This window comes from Diuraphis noxia, unplaced genomic scaffold, assembly GCF_037042655.1.
Source record: "Diuraphis noxia isolate RWA-SAM2 unplaced genomic scaffold, SU_Dnox_SAM2 contig0005, whole genome shotgun sequence".
NCBI lineage: Eukaryota > Metazoa > Arthropoda > Insecta > Hemiptera > Aphididae > Diuraphis > Diuraphis noxia.
In genome coordinates, this window is record NW_028301715.1 from 28,326,890 (window position 1) to 28,353,533 (window position 26,644).

General features: G+C 28.5%; 1 protein-coding gene across 2 annotated transcripts in view; it reads left to right on the plus strand.

Moving 5' to 3' along the window:
• LOC107162101 (cyclic GMP-AMP phosphodiesterase SMPDL3A) overlaps nt 1-26,644 on the plus strand; it is a 199,974-nt gene that overhangs the window by 158,239 nt on the left and 15,091 nt on the right. For both annotated transcript variants that reach the window (XM_089229080.1, XM_015508832.2), the window contains exons 7-8: nt 20,922-21,085; nt 22,348-22,531. In XM_089229080.1, coding sequence (XP_089085206.1) covers nt 20,922-21,085; nt 22,348-22,531 — 348 coding nt within the window. The remainder of the gene's footprint in view (nt 1-20,921; nt 21,086-22,347; nt 22,532-26,644) is intronic.

Genomic DNA, 26,644 nt, shown 5'->3' on the forward strand with positions numbered 1-26,644 from the left:
ATGATTCAAACTCGGTAACGATTGAACGACCCTGTCGTTTATAATACGAATTATGCGTGTGAGTGTGTATTTTACCCGTTTTACGACTATGTATCATTATTATTATACGTATATATATATAATATATTTACCACACGACGTCTCGAAACACTTCTCCTCGAGGCAAAGTAATAATACATAGGTACCTATGTATTAAATTCGTAGGTATAATATAACACAGCGTTGTACAGAGCGCATGCGCGTAAAATTGCGCGCCGATAGTTTATGTGTGCGTAGGTCGTAAATCGCGCGTGAGCTGTTCGACACGGCGGCGAGTGCGGGCGTGCGCTCTCTCGTCGGCCAGTTAATTCACCGCCGACTTGAACGTCTGGCCAAATATTGTTTTTAAAAATATAACATAACGAAAAACTACTCAAATATGTATTCCAACAGTGAACTTCGTGCCTGTTATATTACAAGATTTTTAGTTTCCGGACGGATGACGTTTGATACGTACATACATTATACAATCGACATTTTTCCACGAATCCTATCGTACAACTTAATATTATTGTACCGAGTTAAATATATCCATTAAAATAATGTTATATTATACTATCGTCTTCATCTGCATTTTATGTATTTAATGGTTTGGTAAATACACGTATGGCTTATTTATTATTTAACTGTTTTTTATTTTGCTGTTTTCCGTTTTTATCTGAAATTGAGCTATTTGATAAAACATAATATATTTCGAAGTTAAATGGTTGTTTTTATTATTAAAAATAATTTTTAATGTGGCTTCTACAAAAACCATCAATTCTGCTTCGTGTTTACACCATCAATACGTCTTAACGGCTCCTTAGGCTTGGCTCGAGTCTTTCCTTCAATGAAAAGTTTTCTCAACGCAATGCATAAAGTCTTGTGAAACATTTTTACTATTCATTATTTGTTATTTAGTATTGCAATTTATAAGTTATCCAATTATTCATGTAATATATTATGTTATATTTATGTATCATACTGGAAACAACCGGATGCATTAAAAAATAAATAAATATGTAAAAGGATATCTGTGATCAATTAGTCTTCCAAAGAGTTATTCAACTATAAATAGTATAGTATTGTATAAGTTGTACCTCGAACATTAATATTTTAAAATATATAAATGACTAAACATATTTTCTAACACGGCGCGTTGTATATGCAATTTTGATAAAATTAACGGTTTTTTTAAATTCTTTATTATTCTATAATTTTATAAATAAAATATAATTAGGATTAATAGAAAATGTCAAAGAAGCCAAATTGTTTATTGAAAAAATAAAAATAAAAATAGGTATTGTCAAGGTTATTTTGATATAATAAAATAATAAAAATTTTAATTTTAAATTCTAATTAAATTTCTTTTATTATTAAATAATTTATATTTCGTTCAATGTACTTCAAGTCGACAAGTTATTATACTCATGTTCACCATCTGTAATTTGCTCTTGTTAGACTTATCATCAACAATATATGACAAATTTAATTTGTATAATTTGTTATCACCGTTGTCATCGTTATATTATTCCATACATTTAATCTTTAAGTCAGATAAGAAACAGATTTAGTGTCATATTGTCAGTGATAATTCGTCTGAAAATAATTCATGACTTCATCAAACTTAAGTTTCTACAAATCTAGACAAACCCCAAGAAGTAGAGATGTTAAGATTTACTTTACGCGTTGTAGGATTATTATAAACACTAATAATAAACTAATACGACGTAATATATCTGAAGGCATATCTTAGAATTAGTTTCGTGGCTTATCATTTAATATCGTATCCATTTAATACCCGACACAAAAAAAAACATTATAACCCACATATTATACTATATATCAGTTCATTATTAGGTCTACGATGCTTTTACGTCACACATAAGTTAAAGACTGTGTTACTTAAGATATTATCCAATTTAGTTTATTAAAGTGTCCAAGAGTTTAAAATGTTTATCAAATCAATCGCGCAGTTCTATTTTGAAAACTAATCTTTATATTTTAAGTAGTACCAAGTTTACTTGGTATCATGTTATATTTCAAATTAAATAATGAATACATTTTTGACATTTTACAACTTTTGCAACTTTAAAATAAATAAATAAATAAAAACCACCGTCTGAAGCGCAGAAACATTTTGTTTTTAACAATACGTGGAGTCGGGTACAAAAAAAAAAAAAACCACCAACCGACAAATAACAGACACGCGGAAATGAGAAAAATATACCCTCACACGCAAAAATTTCAAACGCGTGTGTCTGCTACTGCAAACCTACGAATGCTGGCGATGGAATTTCCTGGATTTTTAATAGTAGGTATAGTTACGTTGTTTTTTCAAAAAAAAAAATTCCAGTATTATACAACGGCAATTTTACATTTTAGTAGTTCACGATACATTTATTTAATGTACGCTATATTATACACGCGCAGTTTATACTCGGTTAACCTTAACGCATTGTTTTTGGACACCATGATCGTTCGAATTGTAAATAATACGTACGCAAGAGTAATGGCGTGCATTCAAGTGTTCAGGCAGTAAAAATGTAAATATTGCTTTTTAGTTTTCACCAAGTATCAATGAAAGTGCATGAAATTCAACGTTATGTTTGCTGTACTTTATCCAAAATATTTTTCATATTCAATAGATTTTTTTTATGATTTTATTAAACTTCGCTGTGAGTAATACAGCAATTAGGTTTAAAAAATTCCTATGAAAAATAACGAATTTACTTTTAATAATATAGCCTGTTCATAGAAATAATTCATCAGATGTATTATTATTCATCGAAAATAAGCGCTATAATATTAAATAACATTACTTTTAAAAGTAGTACGTGATCTGTACTTGGAAATAATAAAAAAATAAAAAATTAGTATTTTGAAAATGTTGAAATACTGAATAAATGAAAAAAAATCCATATAATATAACATTATATATTTAAATACCTAATCTATTTGTGTTTACTTGTGCGAACTTTCGTTTGATCGGTATCATTTTCAAACAGTGCTTATCGCATTCCAATAGAAAACTTTTCAGTTTTTACAAGAAATCGTCGATACCATTGTCCAATTGAATTACTAACATATTTTAAATTCTTCAGTTCCAAAATATGACACGTTTATGCCGGCAATAGAACAAAATCAAATAATTTAAATTCAATTCAGAGTATTCGATTCGTGTACTACATTTTTGTTAGTAATTTTCATTATTGTTTTATCCAAGAACAAATAGACTGAAAGATCAAAAATACACTCTATATCCGAAAATTTTAACACTTTTTTGCTGTGGAGACCCCCCTCCCACACCAGGATGGCGCATTTGCAAACTGTCACTTAATTCGGCCATACAGGTATGCACTTCGCCCAACGCATATACGTGCGACAGAAGAAGCATTACACACGTTATCATAATCTACAAAATTGTTACAAATTTGACTCTGTCTCCACTTTATTTAAGTTTTCTTGTCCTGTATCTCCTGTTTCTTTTGAGTTCTGTCAGGATGTCCAAGACAATTAATTGTAATTTTTATGTATTTCCTAAAGTAATTAGTACCACTGTAAATGATTCTATAATTCCTACAAAATTTACTTTAGACGAAAAAATTACATTTAGTGAGCTATGTAACAATTAGGTTCAACACTTTTCTACGGATACCAAAACTAACTGGGCTGTATATAAAACTTATCCTAATAAACAGCGATACGCGTACTATGAAGGATTATGTCTGTCAATATGCGTCAAAACACTTTGTTTTTCCGTAGAGTCTGATAAAAATAGAACTAAGAATAAAAATTGCAAAGCTTATATAAAAACCTAACCTATTTTAGACCACATACAACAGAAACAATAGATCCGTTGATAAAAAAAAAAAAATGTTTGGGTTTAGATATAAAAAATAACATGACAAAGGTGAGATCACATAAATTTTTGTTAGTAATATTGTTTTATTTTACATTAAATTATTATTAACTTATTTGCTTGTCCAAAGATTGTTGGACGTTATGGGTGATGTGCATAACTGTATGGCAGAACGTTACGGTTCGTAAATACGCGTCCCGGTGAAAACGGCATATCGAAATAATGCAAAATAACTTGAAAATTACGCGAATACGAAAAACCGTCGAATTTTCAGACATTTCAGAATTATTGTTATTCTCTCGCGATCCGTTCACCTGCAGACTTACGTCTCTCCTACCGCGTTTATAGGTATTACACGCACGTGGTGTATATCACACGCTTTTGAGCTCTACCCGCTATCGGGGGCCGTGATCATATTATAATAAAAGCCATTTATTCGCGATCGACGAAATAAAACTAGCACACACCCCAAGAACGTTACAGACGTGTTGCAACTGGGCGATATTCCGCGGGGATAGGCGTGAAAGGGGTTGGCAGGGTGATAATTCGACGTATTTCCTTCAATACAACAATAATCGTGTCGGTGCCTGGCTGTACGTAAGCCATTATATTCGCCAGTTGCCACCTGCTTTATCTGTTGTCCGTGTTTAAAGCACATCAACCATTCTACGGCTGGCGCTTTTGTGTTTGACGAGTGTATGCGCGTACACTTTCTTTCGATTCGCGTTTTTTCATCATTTTTAATGTACTTCTTTATTCGCTTTAAACTCCGGGTCATTTTTACACGACGTGATCAATTCAACAGACTACAATCATTAAGATAATTTAAAGTTATTAGTCGAAAAAATAATTTAAACTACTGATTGTTCGATATGTGTGTATTGAAGTACTTAAAAAAATATCTGCTTAGGAATATTATATGGATGAAGAATATGTTCAAAACAAAAAAAAATAAAGCTGCTTAAAATATGATTCCTATTAATGATTTTGGTTTAAATTATGATTTAATTGTAGGTGAAAAAAAATATTTTCAATAAAGTTCAAAGCGTTTGAAACTAATTAGTATAGACACTTCAGTGGACCGCCTTGTGTAACACGTATAGTAGCTATATGGCATTTAATAAATGACCCTGGAGGTCCGTCAAATAACCTTTTTATTATTTTCATCTTCATCGTGCCTGTGATGTATTTAGCTTATAAATCAATAGGTCAGGATGAAGTTCCACCTACACCGATTTGGCTATCGAAAAATCAAGCAAGGCGAATAGATGAACGTAGATCGTTACGACAATGATCATTCCGATAAAAAAAAAATTGTACACTATCGTTGGTCAAGCTAACAGAAAATACAAAACAATAAAAAGTACCTACCACATAATTAAATGAGCTTGAGATAAATAATATGATACCATTTATGTATTATAGACGTTGTGGTATGATAATATAACCTTAAACCATAATGAATTATTTACAGTTCTATTGTTTTGTTTTGTTTTATACAAATGAAGGAATTTACTCAGTAATATCATGTCTTATATAAACACACAGTAATATTATATTTATACATGCACGCTTATTTTAACTACAAGATAGATTTCGTTCCGAAAAAATAAAAATAAATTAAGGGTCAACCTAGGTAAAATGAGTAAATTCTAGCTATGAAACAAGTCATCGAAACGCAAACAGTTTATCGTTTTTATATAATAATTTAAAAGTACTAAACTGCAAGTGATATAGGTAAGCATAACATTATAGTATCTTACGTCTACTTAATTTTATCATGATAATAAATTACTATATTATGTACATGTTATTATTACTTTACGTTTAATACGACGTTTTCTCCCTTATATGTACATATTTTTTTTAACCAATAATAATATAACACTCATTTATTGTGTTATATAAATTGTGCTACATTCATAATATTATAATATTATATAATATAACAAATCTAACGTATTTATAAAAGCGGCAAATTTAATATTAGAATTTAATGTGAATGGTACATTGAAAATGTAATAATATATATACACTATATATTTTTATTAAACTTGCAAAACAAAAAAAATCTTAAATAAACATAACAGCATATTTTGTGTCTAACATTCTAGTAGGTAGTCGGGTCACATACAGAATAAAATTGTGTGTTGTGCTGTTAATGAGATTTTTAAAAGATGGCGTTGACAGCAAAATAAATTATAATATGTTGAAGTCACATGATCATTTTTTTTTAAGAACAGTTTTTAGTGTTTTTACCAGTAATGTTAATAATATAATATTACATTTTACAAGCGTGTTTTATGTCATGTAAAAAAAAAATATATTAATTTTATACATATAATAAAACACAGTGATAATAGTAGGCCGATTATAAAGTCATAACATAGGTAATGCATATAATTTTTCAACTGATAACAATGAAATAAAATGTTCAAAATATGCGCTTGAAAAGTTATAAAGGTAATATTACTCTAAATGTTCATAAATGCAAATATATATACAATTTATTGTTTTTTTTTTTAAGATTTCTTAACCCATTCAAAACTTGAAATAAAATTATTTTAAACAAAATAATTATAATTCATTTATTATTTATTGCCAAATTATTATCAAACTGTATTACACAATTATCATTAATTATTATTAAAATACTCGTATAAATATGCGCGATAAAATGTTATGATTGTTATATTACAGTATCGGGAAACTGATTTAAAGCTTACTTATAGCAGTCAATCTAAAATTCCCAAAAAACATGAAATGAAATAGTTTCCGAATCCTAAAATGACTATTGATAACCGTAAACTTTGAAATGTGCAATCTATGATCAAATATTTTTGTGCATTCGTTTAGCTATATATTTTAATAATTATGTAAACACTGTAAGATTTTTGTTAAATACTGTATTATAATTTTCTAATACAGTATGTATAATACACGCGTATTACGCGAATGAAAAATAAAATATGGTATTTTTCATCACTGACATTTACCATGGCATAAATTTAACTAAATAATTGTTACTTGAAGTAAAATTGTACATAATTATCGATCTCCATTTTATTATTTTGCTGAAAGTTTAGTATGCCTAAATTTCCCATTCATCATATCCCTGTCACATTTCTTATAAACGGAACATATACACTTGAAAAAATAACCAAATTCTAGGACATAAATATTCGTTTTAAATGCCAAGGCTTTATGAATACGCCACTTAAAGGATTTGTTTGTAAATTTAGAAAACGTTCAACTTCCATTTCACATATCTCTTTGAGACAGAATTATATAAAAACCTTAAAGTAAAGTTTATAAATCAAACACGACGATGATTCATACCGTTATATGGTTTACCTAAATGTATGTATATACGTTAGTTTTGGTTGATAACTTGATACGATCAATTTATGGAGATTAATATTCATGTAAATATTATGTATTGTTGAATCACTTATTTCCGAAACAATAACAAGGTATGTTTTAAGGTTTTGGCAGAGGGTGAGTAGAAGAGGATAATATTATACCTTCAGTTGGCGGACCGGTATGACCTAGTCCCTATATAAGGAGTTATTCAATGTTAATAAATAATAGTTTGTATTATTTTTAGTATTGTGTTAATATACCATTAACCTATTATATATTATGTATGCATTGCGTCATGCGCAGTTCAGTAAAATACTATCCAAAACGTGTGTGTTTTTCAATATCATTTATTGTAACATGTTAAAAAAATAAATAAACATCGCTTTCTCAAAAAGATAAAAATACACAGCCACGATGTAAATTTAGTATGGTCCGTACATGTTGAACAATTTTACTAAAAAAAAATATCTTTGATAGCTTTGCCGTAATGTATAGTAACACTCGTAACTCACAAAAATAAGAGTGTTCTCTTATATACGTAACATTAATATTTATATTGATATAACCATTCTCTGAATTATTTATCTTTAAAAGTATTTTATAATACATTTAAAGATAAATACTATATAATACTTATGTATTATAGGCATTGTGAGGTTTTTTCAATATACTTTATACAATAAAAACGTGAGTATATAATAAATTACGTGTATTGTATTCATTTGAAGTATATTTATTTTGTGACTTAGTCGGGTTAAGCTCTGTATTTTACAAATTGAATGTATTGAATTAATCAGTATTTTTTATTTACTTATCAGCAATACTTATTACGCTATTTGTTTAGTATACAAACAAATACTTAATGACATTTATTTTTCGGGGAAAATCTAGTACGTTGGCAGTCCTGTGAATGGCCTGCAATAAGATGGCTAGATAGTAGGTAATAAAGTAATCCTTGAAGAAATAAATAATCTTTCTTATTTATTATAACAAACAGACATAAAATCTAAAACCTATGGCTGAAAAAGCGTTATTAATAAGCGTATTTAGTAGGTATCTTTTTTTTTTATAGTTTCCTTATTTTAATTTTAGTGGTGTCAGACCTGAAGTTATTGGTTCAGAAATGATATGTATTTTAGGAGATCATTAATGCTAGAAAAGTTTCGCGCATCTCCGATATCAATTGTAAATCAAATAAATATTTGATAATAAACACTAGAAAAATATGAAATACCGAGAAATAATGCGACAGTATAATATTAATCTGAATATATAATCCACAATACTCTAAGTGATCCAAGCTTTGTTATTGTTAAAAACATATTATTATATCCTTTATGAGAATCCTGGAAAACGGATGTGTCTGTATCTATTTTTTCATTATTAACGTCAAGTTATATAACATCATTGGAATTATTGACATATCTTGTCAACCTCATAATTTATTGTTTACGTTATAAATTTATAATATTACACTTGAAGTTTAATAAAATCTAAGTAAGCAAACATTATTAAATTAATATTATAAAAGTTAAATATTTTTATTTTTTTTAAGGAAATGTGATTACCAGTCTATAACCAGTGATAAATGTGTAACATAATGTTATTATAAGCTCATACAGCTACATAACAAAAAATAATATTATTTAATAATGCATTATGAAAGAATATACCCGTGTAGTCTTATCGTTTTTTTTCCATCTTTTTTTATATTAAATCTCGTGAATTACGATAATCATTTAAAAATCTATTGTAAATTTAACATTTATTTTTCACAAAATAATCATTCCATTGTGCCAAACCTCTTAAAGGTCGACAATAGAGCTTTGAACAATACAAACTCCATTCTATGTATAGAGTAGCAGTAGCAGTACCCCTGCAAATTGAATGTACACATATTCTAGCGAATCTTTTGGGCATCAAAAGTACCTAACATCAGTTGTTCCCAAATTTCAAAAGGATAACAACATTAAACGGATGATTACAGAGAGTCAAGCTCATTTTTCTCTTTGCAGTTGGATTAAAAAAAAAAAATTTTGAAACACATCATTACTCTGACATAGCACTATCAATTATTTATATTTTTTTTTACAGTTCTCTCTTTCTCTAGTAATTTTAAAGTCGCATTTTTTTGTTAGCCAATTTCCGTTTAGAAAAAATCTTATCATCTTTGTGATCAATCTAAATTAAAATGTTTTTTATATCTTATCTTGTCGTACAAATCACTACCGGCCTATCTAATTATAATTTATTCAGCCATATATAATGTTGGTGGTTTATTATATCTTATGAAAAAGAAATTAATTTCTCATAAATCTTCAGATATTTTTATTTTTATTTTGTATTCATAAAAATCGGAATCTGGGCCATTTTCTGAGAACATTTTACATAAATAACCATATGTTAATACTTTTTATTTGAATAGTTAAGTGCTTAGTAATAATTGCTCGGGCTATTTTAATGGTTTTCATATAATGCAGGCAATACGAATGTAAAAAATCAACTCTACATATATAGGGATCTACTTTTTCACATATTAAAAAGCTCAAAAATTCAAACATAGTATAACTAACCTAACCTATAATATGTTGCACCCAAACATATTTCGTATTCCTCCAAAAGATTGGTGAAGAAAAATAATTTCGTATCTATATATACTCGCATGCAAGTATAACACATATTATGGTAAAAAATTAACTTTTAGAACATATAATATATACATAACACTACACATACATTTTGATATATTATATATGATGCATATGTACTGTACATACATCAAATGCATTGTTAATAATATAAGTCAATGGATACTTTATACTTTTTAAAGGAGATGTTAAAATTTTTTTTGTAGGACTTCTGTTTGAGTGAATGTATAATTTAATTTCTTTCCGAGTTACGCTAACAATGTGTTCCTCGTCTTTCAAAATTGGCAACAAGCACCGATCATTCAGAGTTTCTCCGAGTATCGTATTTCAAACATTCTTTGCTGCCATTTCATTTGTTTGACGCCAATAAACATGTTTGCGTTTGACAGTTTAATCTCCACAAAAAAAAATATATCAATAATATAGAACAGGAACACCCTCATATTTACTGATAAACGAGTACAAGTCATATATAAGTATAAAATAAATATACTGATCATTATGTTGCATAGTATTATATTATTATACAAATTTTAGTCTGATAATATGTATCTATGTCGGTAAAAATTCAGTAAAATAATGTACTATAGACATATTATTATATATTATAAATTATTTTAATTCGTAGAATAAACGTAAACTAAAATTTGTAATTTAATTTTTCTTTTACTCTTCAGACATATTCACGGTTGTTAGAAATTTCAAAGTTATTGTAAGAATTAAAGCCAATAAAACTACTGTAATAGTAATTTATCTGTAAAAAAAAAACTGTATTTAAATTTTGTAGCAATGGTTTACTATAGCCTTTTCTTTTCCAACAAACAAATTAAAAACACATTTAATATTATCGATAAAATTGATTGTAAAGAGAGTTAAACAAAATTCACTGAAATAATACTTTGTAACAAAACATTATTTTAAAACCGATGCGTGAGTCATTTCACTAAAAATCTTAAATTATTTTGACCCTACATATTTTATTATTTATCTGAAAAAAGTTTTCAAAACATTAGAAATTTCAGCAAAGTTCTATGTATTATAATACTTAATATTTCATAGTAATACAATATAGGTACTCTATACGTACCTAATTTTGTCGGATAGGTCAGGCATACTAATTATACTGTATAATATAATACCCAAACATTGTTGTTCTAACATTAAACAAAGACAAACTGTTACTTTTTTTATACGGGTATTTTTATCGTTTGTTGGTTTTAAAAAATGAATTGACACCGAGTCTCATACACTGGTATTTTCTATAATAATATGACTTTTTTTAACTTTAATAATATTGATTAAAATATAAAATATAAAATACCTCTAACGATTCTTTTAAAAAAATATTCTCATAATATCCAATTTAATTTCAATCTACTGTGAAAATGTAATAATATAATAATAATAATATTAAAAAAATTAATATAATTTTGTAATTTAAAACTATGAGTTAAGCAAACAATATGACGTGTTATTATGTAAATGGTTTTCTACTATACGGTTTCTAATTTTGGTTAAAATTCGGTTTCGATGAAGCGTCTGGACGTGGTATCTAATGTCAATTAAGTACTTATGATACTACGAAAAAATTGTACCTTTGTTAAACTCGCAACAGTTAAGCTGTGTAAATTTCTAAATTGTGTAAATGTTCGATCTAAGTATAAATTTTTTATAAGTATTATGACGTATTTAATACCATTTAAATAAAACATTTTAGTAGAAATAAGATTATAATTTTTGGTTTAATTATATTAGAATTTTAAAATTGATTATCATCGATCAAAATTTTTAATCATTACACCTATAATATAGGTAACGTATTTGGTCGCAAAACAGTTTAATACACACGAGTAATAATTATTGTTATGATTATAAATATTGAATTTTTTTTTCTTTTCAAACAAAAAACGCAACATAATACATATTATCGACGACTGGAAAATATATTTTTTTTTTTTTTAGAAAATAGAAACTGGCTGAGAACAGTGAGAACCATTTTAGTTTCGACAATTATAATATACATATAAAAATATAATAGGTAATCTACTAAATTAGAAAAACATTATTTCTTTTAATTTAAATTATGAAATTAGCCTGGTTGAATAAATTAAGTGTGGATAAAATAAGTAAATTTATTAATAAGTTAGGTTAAAAAAAGATTTCATAAAATCAAATAAACTTCGTTTTAATTATTGTTATTACATCGCTTTGATATGGTATAAATTTAATTATATTGTATATAATTGATAAAGATAAAATATATAGTATATAGTATAGTTTATATAATCTTTTAATAATGGCCTAGTTGTCGATGTACTTTTATCAATAAAAAAAAAAACAAAAAAAAATATAAATAAATAAATAAATAATGATATATATGTATACTATATACTTGTATTTATTTTTTAAGTACAACGCTAATATTTTACTCATATAAAAGACGGGGTACACGTTATGATAGATACGTGACCCCCGCTTTGATCTTCAAACGATCTCGTTTTTATTTTCGTCGGAACGCAATCATAATGTAGACTCGGTAAGACTTAAATATTGTAAAAACTAAAGAAAAAGAAAGTGTATATATATATTATATTATATTATAAGGCCGCATTATTCGAGAACGATATCCGTGTCAAAGGCGGTGTGGTGGTCCCATGAATTATTTATTTTAACAACGAAATAATGTACTCGTGTCATTATTGTCGACGGGCGTTAGCTAGTTATATGTGTATACGTATTGTTGAGCACACGGCGAAGTCTATAACATAATGATATCGTGTGTCGCGACAGCAGCAGCAACGGTGGGCGCGAAAAGCTCGTTTGAAAGTCGACCGTGCGACAAAAACTAATAATGTTACCATAACTTACCGGCTATGCTTATTATAACTGGCACACATTCACATTCATGTTATTGTTATTGTTTCTTCGGGATAAAAGAAAATAAAAGTACAAAGGCCATCACCGATTTAGTTGCGGCACCTCATACTGTTATAATAATACTACATATGTGTGTGGTGTGTACGTGAAAGTATAAAATATGTTCACATACACATTCACTGACATTCGAAAGACGTTAATTTCTAATGAATCGGCATTGTTGGGTTCAGGATATGTGTGTGTAAAAGTGCAAACAGAGAGGCGAAGACCCGCGAACAATATGGTCGCGACTGGTCGATAAAACGTTTTTCTCATCCAATCCCCCGCCCCCACCATCCCTGGCCCGCTATCGAATCCTCTCGCTAAACCCACACACATCACATATAGAGCGTTTTTCCAGACTATTTTAGAGGCGTGCTATTTTTGGCTTTAAGTGTGTTCTTTTTCTTTTTCTTTTTCCGGATCCGGGAGTTTGTTGCTCGTTGGAGAAATATAACTCATCACTACCTACAAAATTTTAATAGTATGTAAATTAAAAAAGAAAAAAAATACACTATATATTATATTATGGTGCAACCTATAAAAAGGTATATACTTATTTATTGAAAAAAAAAAGTATAGACATGGGAATTCTAGAATATCTTACACAAAATACACTTCCCGTTATTTAGATGAAATTGAGTCCCTGCGTATAGACAAGACATGTTGACGTACAACTAGACAACTATCGACGTAATTAGATATTTTCTATTCCAAAAGAGCCATAACTTCTCCTGATGCCATCTCTGTCCAAACATGTTCTCTGAGTGACATAAAGGGTGTCATACAGTCCCTGACAATGGAAAAGTGGCAACATCGTTGGGCTTCTTCACAAACAAAACTCAATGAAATTAAACTCTCCATTAACCCATGGCCAACTTACCTTACCAAAAGACGTCATGAAGTTGTAATTCATAGACTTAAAATTGGACATACCAGGGCTTACACGTCTTTGTCACCTCATGAGACGAGAAGACCCAGACCTATGTACAACTTGTGGGGAAACTTTAACTGTTAAACATATCCTCCTATACTGTCGAAACTACGTAGACACCAGAACAGCCTTAAGTATACCTGAGCATCTATATGAAGCACTTGGACCCGATCACGAAAACACTATCAAAATCATAAAGTTTCTTAAAATAACCAAATTGTATAACTTATCTTCGCAAAACCAATATTATTTTGTTGTAATATTATCGTATTGTCGGTACCACAGAAAAGGGACACGCTGGGCGATCAGTATACGACAAGTATACGCGAACAAGTCAAGGGAAATTTGTATGGCAATAATAATGCATACCCGAATTTTGTGATTGGCAAAATGAGTGTCCATCTATGTTTCCATTTAATAATAGGATAAAAGTTGATAAATATTAATTAAATTTTGATCCTTAAAATATTATCATTTATCAAGTACCTATATTATAAAATATTTAAGTACCAAATATTTTTACAAGTAGATATATTACACCTGTCAAGGAGATTCATATAGCAGTACTGCAGTAGGTACCAATTAATTTTCTAAATAAAAACCAATTTTTTTTTTTTAATTGTAATTTGGGTAACCTTTTTAAAAATGTCGATGTATTTAAATCAAAACTCAAACGAGTACATTCAAGTATAAAAATATAAATATTTGTAAATCATATTCTGGTACTCGTGTATATATTTAAAAATTCCAAAAGCAAATGTTTTAATAAACACTTAAGGAAAAAACGGTGTTGAGCTTGCTTGGGTGATACACATCTAATATGGTGGTGGGTGTCGCAAGAAAATAAAAACGTAACAAAAAAAAAGGGTGAAATGAACGGCAACAAACGTGAGCGCTGAGAAAAAGATCGGACGCAGTCGTAGCCGGCAAATATTACTGGAGGACATGGTGGTGGGTCGAAAGTTGAAAAAATCCGACCGCTCGTCGGCAGTAGGTCACGCGCGATTTGTTTGGGTCTGTTCGGTCGTCTCGTTCGTATTCGTGAGCGTACACAAACGGACCATTGATATTTCCTCTCAACTTTGAAACATAATAATATATAATAACTATGGCATGGCATACGGACACTGAAATCACTGTACGGTGATAAGGAAATGGCACTCCGTTCGTCCGGTCAGGCGCCACGGCCAGACCGTCACGTATTTACCCGCGCGATGACTGCGATCTCTAACATATGTGTACGCTTGTAATTTAATGTGATGGACATATACAGAAATTCTTGTCGACACGAAGATTGCAACTTATTTGTATCTGTTTGTGTCTTAAGCCTGTCGGATTGGCTAGCGCCAGCTGCGAACGTTATTTTTATTAAAATATGGTTTTATTCTTTCATTTTTATCATTCAAATATTTTCCCTTGTTCAATTTGTTAAAAATGTTTATCCTATTATTATTTCGTTTATCACTGTGATTTTCAGAAGTGCTATTATTTAAAACCATATTTTATTATTTGATATGATGTGACAAATTACATTAAACCACTCAAAATAAAACGAATCCGTCATGCTTAAAAAATATATAATGTTTTCGATAAAAAAAAGAATTAAAATAATGACCTTGAAATATTTTGAAATGAGGTCATGGAGATATTTTTGAGTTATGCCTTTCCAGAACACAGAAAATGCAAGTGAAAAATACTCAAACGGTAAATTCTAACCCGGCAGAGTAATATATTAAATTATTGACTTATTCCTTATATAGGAGTTCGTATACGTCCGTTAGTCGTTCGGAGCTGTCAACGGTACACCATATATTATTATAATTTATAATGCGAAGGTTTACAACTCCGAAACGTTAAACTATATATTATATTATACGAACGGATATCGATGTAACATTGTGCCGCAGTAAATTGTTTATTATTGTTATTATTTCATACTATATTTCTACCCCAAAACTTTTTTACTCGTATAATCCTACGTTGTTGTATGACCAAGTTGGGCGGCTGAATGAAAAAATAAAAATGAACGTTTACAATATTATATTATAGCACACCATCATAATAATCTATGAGTGGATTGATAAAACGGACTATTGTAATGATCATTTTAATAGCAGTAAGAGTGAGAATTAATCACGACTAAATGTATATCATAAAACACATTCATTAGTACACAAATCTTTTTCTTCAGAATAATAATCGTAACTATGCTTGGTATTTCCGGAAATTTTCGGGTACGTGAAGATTTCGGGGATTTTTAAAAAATCACGCGGTAACATTGCCATTCCTAGTAACGTAAAAAATAATAATAACGAATATATTTTTTTAGGTAGGTAATTTTCTTTATTTGTAAAAATACGTGATACTTATAAGATAAATTATATTTTAAAACATAATTCATTGTTGTGATACAGCAATGGTATCCATGCTAAAATAAATTTTAGTTAGCAAGTCAAGTAAATGTGAATCGTCCCAATATCGTATAATTTTACTGTTATCGTTGATCTACATTTGTCTTTCACACTTATCTACACTTTTATAATATAGCCACGGAATACTATTTTTCTTTCATTGTTAACCGAAATACTTCAATTATAGTTTGGTCAATGGACTCAAATTTCGCTAGTTATAAAATATAGGATTGTTAATAATAATAATAATAATATACTAACGCGTGTTTTCAATATTATGGTTAACATGGTTTAAAGAATCTAGTTTCAAATAATTATTGTAGATCAACCTTTATTTCTTTTTGATCGTGATCGTTATCACTATTGTAGTTGGATGGTATCTTTTTTATTATTATTATAATGTTATTCTGACGAATTCGACAGTGATGAGACAACATTTTATTTTTTATTTTACATTTTTACCAATTGATAATACAATTTTGAGGATGGAAGATATATAAGAAGACGTTTTGACGGAAATTAATTTATAATGATAATATTAAGACAATAAGACCGGACGCCGATTTCTCGAAACTCGACAACCTCTCCCGCCGCCTACACCGAGACAATCGTAATTGTTAAATTTCTATTTCGTTTCTTGATTGAATTTCGTCCTTTGGATATAATATAAGCACGCATTTTCTTCTACCCGAAATTCCTGAACTGAACTGGCGGTCGAAATTTACATGGTACTCGCCCGTGTCAAAACGTAACAACGCATAGTAATTGTAATAATATTCCTCTGGAAGTTTCACGTGTTCCCACAGGGCAACCTCCCACTACCTAAGTGTCCCCGCCCAAACTTATTTTGTCGCCCCAAATAGTCAGAATAATATTATAATCACCATCATGGTTGTCATCATTATCATAATAGTCAACGACGAATTCATAGGATTATAAGGCCGTAACACGTTTGGGTACAGTAGACCCTAAACGCAACACGTTTGGGTACAAATGAATACACCGTTTGGGTACACCATATCTCTAGAAAGATAACACGTTTGGGTACATAGGAAATAGCTATTAATATAACATTTAGAAACACCTTGAAAAATAAAACTTTAATAATTAATCATTAATTTTAAATTTTTAGAGCGTATTAGCGTTATCCAGGAGACACCACGAGGAGGTTGGCTCTATTTATTCTCTCAAAAATATTTTAGTATAATGTTTAATTACTTGTCATAGTTTTTTAACTATTATTTATTATATTATACCGTTATATTTATTATTAACTCTTTGTATATATTACAATTATATAATGTTTTTACCGGTAAATATCGGACCAATTAGGTATAAATATTATTTAGCAACATCTTTATCGACTTTGTATTCCTCAAGTTTATTTAATACATATGTAATATTATTCATGTCTTCTTTTCTTTTTTTCTTTTGCAAATTTCGTTTAGTGTTACCTATATTTAGGTACGATTCTTCTTGAACTTCTAACAAAATATTTATTATTGCAAAACAATTAGGATGGCAAGTATAAAATTGACTGTTAAAATCTCTATGGAAAGCTTCAGGTCCGTTTGTTGTCCTAGGATCCATAGATGGCTCACCTGCCCAAAAATGAGGTGGGAATAAACTATTTTCATCAATAAACGTGTCTAAAATATAATCCGTGAAATGTTCAACATTGAGTGATGCATTGGTCATGAGAGATACAAAATCATCATTAACCTCATTAGAAGGTAAATAACTTTGAACGAAAAAACTTTGAAGCAACTGGTACACAACTATTTTTCCAGCATAGTGCTTATTTAATTCTTTGTCATTTTTAATACGACGAAACCAGGCTTGACTTAAATGAAAATGACAACCTACCACTTGACAATTTTCGAAAACTTCCAATACTGCGTTGTGAGCAGCTTTTCAAAGTCTAAATGTATAATTCTCAATTGCAATTGTTGTCCATGGAATTTAAAATATAACTCTTTTATTTTCAACCAAACATCAGTATACGATTTTTGTGTTTTAGAGTCCATAAAAACAAACATAATTGGCACATAAAATCCATTCAAATATACATGACGTATTGTATACATTTGAAGGAAATATTTTGGTGTATACGAAAAACTTCCATCAGCAAAAACATGCTTTGAACTATTTAAAAGATACATGTTAGTAGCATTTGTAAAAATAGGTACACTACCTTCCAAATCCATGAAACAAAATGGTTCATTATTTGAAACGAAATCTTTTTTATTTTGAAAAATCATAGCTTTTGCTTCGAATAAAAATTTTGGTATTTTTGGAAATATTTTTCGTCTAGCTTCATACATACTTTTCCTGAATAACCCGACGTCAGAATGACTTAGGTACTCTTATTTTGGGCAATTACGTAGTTCTTGTCGTATACGTTTATTTGGCTTCACGTTAAGATCAGTAGTTGCTTTGCGCTTTAAAAGTGACATCACAGTTTGTTTAGTGATGGTTTCTTCAACTAATTCATCATGACTATGTTCACCATTTATTGAAATCACCGTTTTTAAATTGGCAGTTAATTTAGCAATTACAGTACATTTACGATTCGTGCAACGAAAAACTTTAGTTGTACCTATCTTTGTTTTCTCTAAACTCGCTAAATTTATAACTGTTCATCACAACACACTTTTTCCCACGTCGGGTTTCAAAAACCTCGGAAATATTCACGTCCATAATTATAAAGAATAAAATAATCTTGTCGATTGAAAATCCAAATCGGAACTGAACATTGAAACGTTGAAACATTTAGTTAGTTTCATAAACTATATCTTATAAAGATATCATATCTCAATAAGCCTATTTTGCAATAACTTATTGGCGATTAGTGTATGTGCCCAAACGTGCTATGTGTTTGTGTACCCAAACGTGTTCTACATTTACAGGTAAAAACATTGTAATGTACCCAAACGTGCTTCGTTCGATTATAAAACTCCACAGATGTCTTTAGTACATCTAGAAATTATACATTAAATCGACGGCATTTAATAATATCGTCAGACTATGACTCTCATTGCGTTGTTCAATATTACACAACGTTTGGCAATGTAGCTTTTTTTTCTCATTGACAGTTATAAAATGCACTACTTACATTACTGCAGCTCTGAAATTGCACCTCCAAAATCGTGAAAAAAATTTTGCTTTCACCCAATATTATATGATTAATTCCGGTTGACCTAGTACGATCAAATCATGATATTATTATCTTATAGAGAGTATAAAATCTAAAAAAAAAAATGTTTTCTGTATCGTAATTTTTATAATATAAAATTGTGTGGGACAGCGCTTTGCTTCTTATGATTTGATCTAAAATATTTTTACTGAATTTTGAAGAACTAATATAAGCATAATAAACCGATATAGACATATAGTTCTACTGTCAATAATTTCACCTGGAAAATTGTGTTATAATTGTTATGGTTCGTATTTGATACATCGAATAAAAATATTGATAAAATATGTATACTTTCGTATTTTGAAAGACATGTAAGTGATACCTACGTAATTCTATATAATTTGAAATATTCTTAGTGTTTTTTTAATTATTATTATACATAGATAACGCTATCAGTGACAATATTCATCAAACAAAATTTAGAGGTGTGTCTTCTTGAGTTTTTTCCAACTAACGTGTACCTATAGTGTAGATTGCTAACACGTATTTTCTTAAAGATTTCGTTTTAGTTTTATTTTTTGTTACAAGTCTGCGAATAAAGTATAGCAAATTATAATCAAATTACGATCGTATCACGTTTTCTTCATTCGGGTCACAACGTTTGACAATCGACTATGCCACGCACAAAAACGTTCATGTGTACAAAAAATCTATTGCAGAAAATGTATTTTCTGAATTAAAATTTCCCCTTAACAGTATAGACCACTCGTGCGGCTAAATATTCAGATAATAATGATTTCCTGGCTTAACAATTCCGTAAAACAATTTTTAAATACATTATAGTACTTGCAAAACCGTGTGAACGAAAGATTGACTTTAAAATGTGAGTTATTTAAAAAAAAAAAATTTAATATTTTTGGATTAAAAAAATTAAACATGTATAATTGATGAGCTATAAAATAAATGTATCCACGTGAAAAAAAAACACGATCAAAGACTAAAATGAACTTATAATTCACATATAATGATATAAATACCATAATTTTATTTCAATGGAACCCGGAAATATCTATATAGATAAAAATAATTATTTTAGAATTCGTTTGTTGACCATGAAAGTAAATAGTAATATATTAATTATTTGACTTTGCAAAAAACACGCAACTGATTAAAAATTAACCAACGAAATTATTTTACTACTCCAAAATATGGCATTATATTATAATAATACAAGCAAACAATAATTTAAATTGCAAACATTTATACATTTTATTTAAATTGCTCTCATACATTAAAACAAACATAAAACAAAACAATATTATTACATTTAATATCATTATAATTTAATACTTGTAGGTCACAATAAATAATTTCTATATTCTTCATTGCTTCACTACTCATTATAATATATAACAATACGAGTACATCATATTTTATGAGCAAAAAAAAATAATTGTATTGATACCATCAAAGTGTAATGATCTGGGATATTAAAAACAGGTTCAATCAATACTAATTTATTTATGTGCATAATAAAACGAAATACCACGAATCACGATAGTGATGAATAAAATATTTATACTATAATATTATATTCACAGTCTAATCAATAAATTTGATTTGTTCACAGGAGGTTATTATACGATTGAGCAAAAAGGAAATAAACTTAGGATAATCGCGCTCAACTCAAATGCATTTTCGACAGTAGAAAGACAACGGAACGTCGTCAACCCTATAGAACAGCTCGAATGGTTGGAAAAAATCTTAATGAAATCAGTAATGAACAAAGAAACAGTGAGTACTTAGACATTAAGCAGCTCAATTTTTATTGAATGTCAAGTCAAAAAAAAAATGTTTATCTTAATAGTTCAGCCAGTTTATAATATAATATCCACAATATTATTTTTAAATAAAATTTATGTTGAGTTTTAATTATTTTGAGGATATAAATAGTATAATGGTTCATTATATTTTATTTGCTAATTAAAATTTCGAAAAAAGATTATTTATTTTTCTGGCAATTCGTGTTTTGGTGTTATTGAAATGACATACAAGATTGAAACTTAACGTCGTTGTGTCACAATCGACGTCTACGGATCATTTTGTCATTTTAATCTCTTTATACATGCATTTGTTTTTTATCAAAAAATTTAAATTTCAAATTATTAGAGTGGGTACTTAATATATATTATTAATTTTTTTAGATGACGTATAATCGGATACTATAGTCGTTATATTGATATTTTTCTGATTAATTTAACAGTTATTTGATAATACAATAATATTATTAGTTCTCGTTTTTCGATTTTAAATTTAAAACTACATATTTATACAAAAATACACCTTGTAAATGTGTACTGTTTATGTCTAACGATTAATCATAGTCTATAATAATTCAGCACCACTATAAAACGTACATTATTTTTAACGAGGACGAACTGACTGTATAGACGTATACTATTAGATTGTTAAACATATTTAAAATAAAATGTATCGTGTATGTAATTTGTTACAAATGCAAACTTAACTTTCATATCGAGCTTGTGAGCAAGTTTGTTCTTGAACTTTTATTGTCACTTCGTTCGCATGGTTGTCTTTATATGAAAATCGTGTTTGAATTATTTGAGAAAACGCTTTCAGTGCCCATCAAATATCGTTAAACTTTTCTCATTGCGTTTCAAAGCGATGGCAATTTCATCAATTTGGCGTGTATATCACCATACTAGTTCTTATTGTTCTTTTTTTGTAACAGATTAAATAAAAAAAAAATTTTTAAAATACCACCACGTTGGCTATCACGCGGTAAAAGAACATCTAAACCTGCCTAAAATCGTAAACGAATTTCGGCCTTGGTATAAATTTAAAAATCTTTAATATTATGCAGTTTCGTCATCGTATTTCGAGCTTCCCTCTATCTTGAATCTTGACCGTTATTAAATCTCCCGTAGTGTACGATAAAAATTAAACCTCACACGCCCATTCCCGCAATATATATCCTAAGTATATATATTGGTTCAGGTCGTTCCATCAACGCATTCCATTTTTTGAACTTTCAGGTGTACCTGGTGAGCCACATGTGCCCGGGAGCCAACGAAAGAGACCAGGACGAGGCGCCCACGTTCCAAGATGTCTACAGTGCGAAATATTTAGAAATGATCCGGAGGTATGCGCACATCATTGTCGGACAGTTTTGCGGTCACCTGCACTCCGACACATTCCGGATCGTATACGACCAACATAGTGAGTATGAGCCTATAGGAAAAAGTCTATTTATTGTATTACAAATCTTTTATAGTGTCGTTTTATTGCGTCACGTTTGCTGCGAATTTCTCGCGAAAAAAAAACACTATATTAATGATTGTTCAATTTGTTTTATGTCCTCAATGTTCGCTTACCATATACGTGCCCATAAGTTCTCATACCATGTTATCCTATACTATAAATGAGTATAAATCAGACAATATTACAGTTTGTCAATTAATTATTTATCATTGTACACTCATTATCTCGATAAACTCTCAGTATTTTATTGTTATTATTTTTTTTTTTCATTATTTGAATAGTCAAAAATTAAGTCATTAACTTACAATATATAATTTTTAAATTTTTTCTGAAAATCGTGTGAAAAAAATATTATAATAAACTCATAAATCTACCCCAAAAATTATTCATATAGTGATAAAAGATTCGACATGGGAGAATAGTGTCATTACAGTATCCCACTACCTCATTCGGGTGGATGAGGTAGGAAGTGGTAAAATATATCGTAATCTGGATTTTATTATTGAATAACCGATATTTAATTACGGTAAAAAAATCCGGACCGCACGCATTAACCTGACAAGATATGGTGTATTATTCGTAGGACCCTTCCATTTTTCCCTCAACAGACATGTCGATGTTATAGTTTTTATTATAATAATTGTCATGTAAACGCATTACAACTACTTCTGTATCTTACCCTTTACCATATTTATACTACATAACCATTCGAGATAACAATCATTATTAGTTACACTACTTAGTAATAATAAAATATAAAATATATAAAAATATATTTACCTAGCGAAATATTGGGAAAAATAATAGAATTAATCACCTTAGGTGCTTAGGTGCTACGGAAGTAGTAAATGTTATTTAGCTACACGTGCTTAAAGTTTATACAAGTAGAGTAGTCGACCAACATTCTACCATTCACTCTGCTCGCATTAACTTTAAATATGTATAGCATAATGACTACTCCTTAGATATTCAATATTTTTGTACTTTGAAATTTTCAGAAAATTATTCTGATTATAAATATGAAAATAATATATGCTTTTATTTAAAACAATACTGAATAACTATAATGACAAAAAATGGTTCTATGTAGAATTTTGAACCTGGTGTTTATAAGTACTGAACATTTGAAAATAATTGTTATTACCAAAAAACTTTAATACTGTTCGAGATAACGAATATTTAGTACGACTGTGCCAGTAATATAATATTATTATAGATTCACCCCTAAACTGGATACACTGTTATTATGACTGGTTCGTAGTACCTAGTATTTGAAATATATGATATTTGTAAATTTTCACGTAATTTAATATTGTAATATCACAACACGAACTCAAATATTAGTCATACTAAAAATCTAAAGTAATTATTAACAATACATATTTTTTTCAAAACCAAATTAATAATAGTTTTCAAAACATTAGTTGTTGAAACACAATGTGGTATAATGTGTTAAAATTTTAATTGTATGCATTGTATTTTACAAATTGTTTTAAATGTTTAATAATATTTAATATATCTTGGGTTAGAAAAAATATAAATTATATAAAATAACATCAAAGTTATAAAAAACTAAATTGGATAACAAGTGTGATACAAAATTATTACTTATCGCATTACAAATATTAAAGTGTAAAGTTCAAAATAAAAAGTTTTAATGCCTTTGAAATATAAAAGAATAAAAGCAAGCTTTTAGAGATGACACAAAATTAAATATAGTATATTAAAAGCGTGTATACTGAATACCTTCAATTTAATTATCTAAATATATTTTCACTTGTTCAATGAGTTAAAAACACGCAATTTAAAGATAGCGAACAATTTTACATTATAATCTAATGAATAAAATTAGTTATTTTATGTGATATTTAAATGTTTAATATTATCCACGTAAAAAGGACAACATTGTGTCTTATGCTAAGCTTAGATTTTTGTTACCTTTATTGATATGAGGCACACATTATATTGCACCATTAGAATATTGTTATACTACAAACATTTAGTAGATTCTACTAGCACTAAAATTATAACAAATTACATTTGGTAATATCCAAATAAGCTGTTTGTTTAATAAATCATAAGTTTAATGCATATATCATGTATTAAATTGTCAGTTTAACATACTTACAAATTAATTTGAGAATTTATTGAAACTAGGTTCTATTTATATTGAAATTCAGAAAGGCAATAAACAGTAAAATAATTTAAACAATTTTATTGGTTATATGCGTTGGATATTATTGTCATATCGTAATATTGAGTCGATGCATTAAATTTTCACAAGAAATCTATACTTATTGGATTCTATTTTCTGACTCATTAATTATATTTAATTTTAAAAACAATGGTATTACTATATTAACAAATATTTCTACTATCTATGTTCTATCATACTCACCGATATTCAAAAGCAATTGCATGTAAAATGAACAGTTAAGACGCATACGTCTATCACCAATAGGATTACTCGTTTTAAGAATAATTACCCTTACTGTTAACTCATTTTTAAATTGGGCACCTATCTCTTTTTTAGTATTATTATTATTTATGTCGCTATGAACATTTCCTAGTATATACTTAAACCTCAAATGTATTGCCTTATTGTATCCAAAGGGCACTGTAATTACTAATATATTAATAAATAAACAATCGCGTATTTTGAGTTCATCGTTTAAAACTATTGTCTATTATTACAATATATAATTATTTTTTGCTTAAGACATTTAAAAACCTTCTCACTCGTGTGAATACTAGAATTAATTTAATCAATATATTTTTATTTCTCTGTGTAGTATATTTTTTTATCGTTTTAAATTCTGAGAAGCTAGAATATGTTAATAATTGTTAGTAATGCAGTATTTTATGTTAAATACGTTGTATCCGAACTACAAAACTATATTTCGGCATACAGATTCTGATTACAGCGGATACAATGGAATCAGCTTTTGAAAAAATATTTCGATTTTTTTTTCCTATCCATAACACATTTTATGCATGCGAAACCTTTACGATTCAGATAGTTCCTAACTAAGAATTATCTCTGGAAATGTTGAAAGTCGTGTTCACTATGGTTCACAATAATAAAAATCAGTGGGTTTACTAGCACTTAAATAAATATATAAACCATGTTAACGTTTTACAAAATTAAATATATATGGTTTTAATTTTTATTCCAAAATTGTCTACAAAAAAAAAACCAAAACTCTCCCCATAAAATATGGGTTTTGTCTCCAAACTTTGTTATAAACGTGATTTCACGTGACTATAATGACGTCATGAGATATTATTGCATAATTGATTGGTATTATATAAGAGAAAGAGGATAAAACCTTAAAATGTTCATTATAGCATCTCAGTTAACGTCAAGTACCCGTCAGGGAGTCAACATTGGATTGCTATATTATGTCTATACCATTATAATATTTAATCAATTTTTGTATAAAGAGTATTAATGTTTCATTTTTGTATAATCTAATAAACGATGTGAAATATTATTAAAGTTATATTATGCTTCGTGAAGCGCAATCAATTTTACCCACTACATAAAAAAAATGTAATTACCAATATTATGTATAAAGCAATATAACGATATATTTTGAACTATTAAACTGTATTAATCTCATATTAATATTTAATATTGTCAATATGTTTTTATAACGAACCTATTTTATGTTGACCATTTTAAAATATTTTTATTATGATTATACGCTCTTATATGAATTCTAGTCTACTTACTATATGTTTACTAATTTATGCATTATTAAATTCTTAATCAATAGTTTTGAAGCCTTAATATATGGATACTAAATACATTTTTAACCTGTATAAATAGTATAAACGTGTTTAAGGTCCGGAGTTGTTAAAACTATTAAAATGGTATAAAATGTGTATCATAATAATGGTAATTATGACTTGGATTTCAATTTTTCATTTTAGATTCTGAATGGTGCGAGGAATGTATTGATTTTACCATGTGTGTGTGTGTGTTTTTTTTTTTATATAATATCATTGGTTTCAAATTTAATTCCATCCATTACAGTAACCCACTTGTAACCTATTGTACAGCAGAGC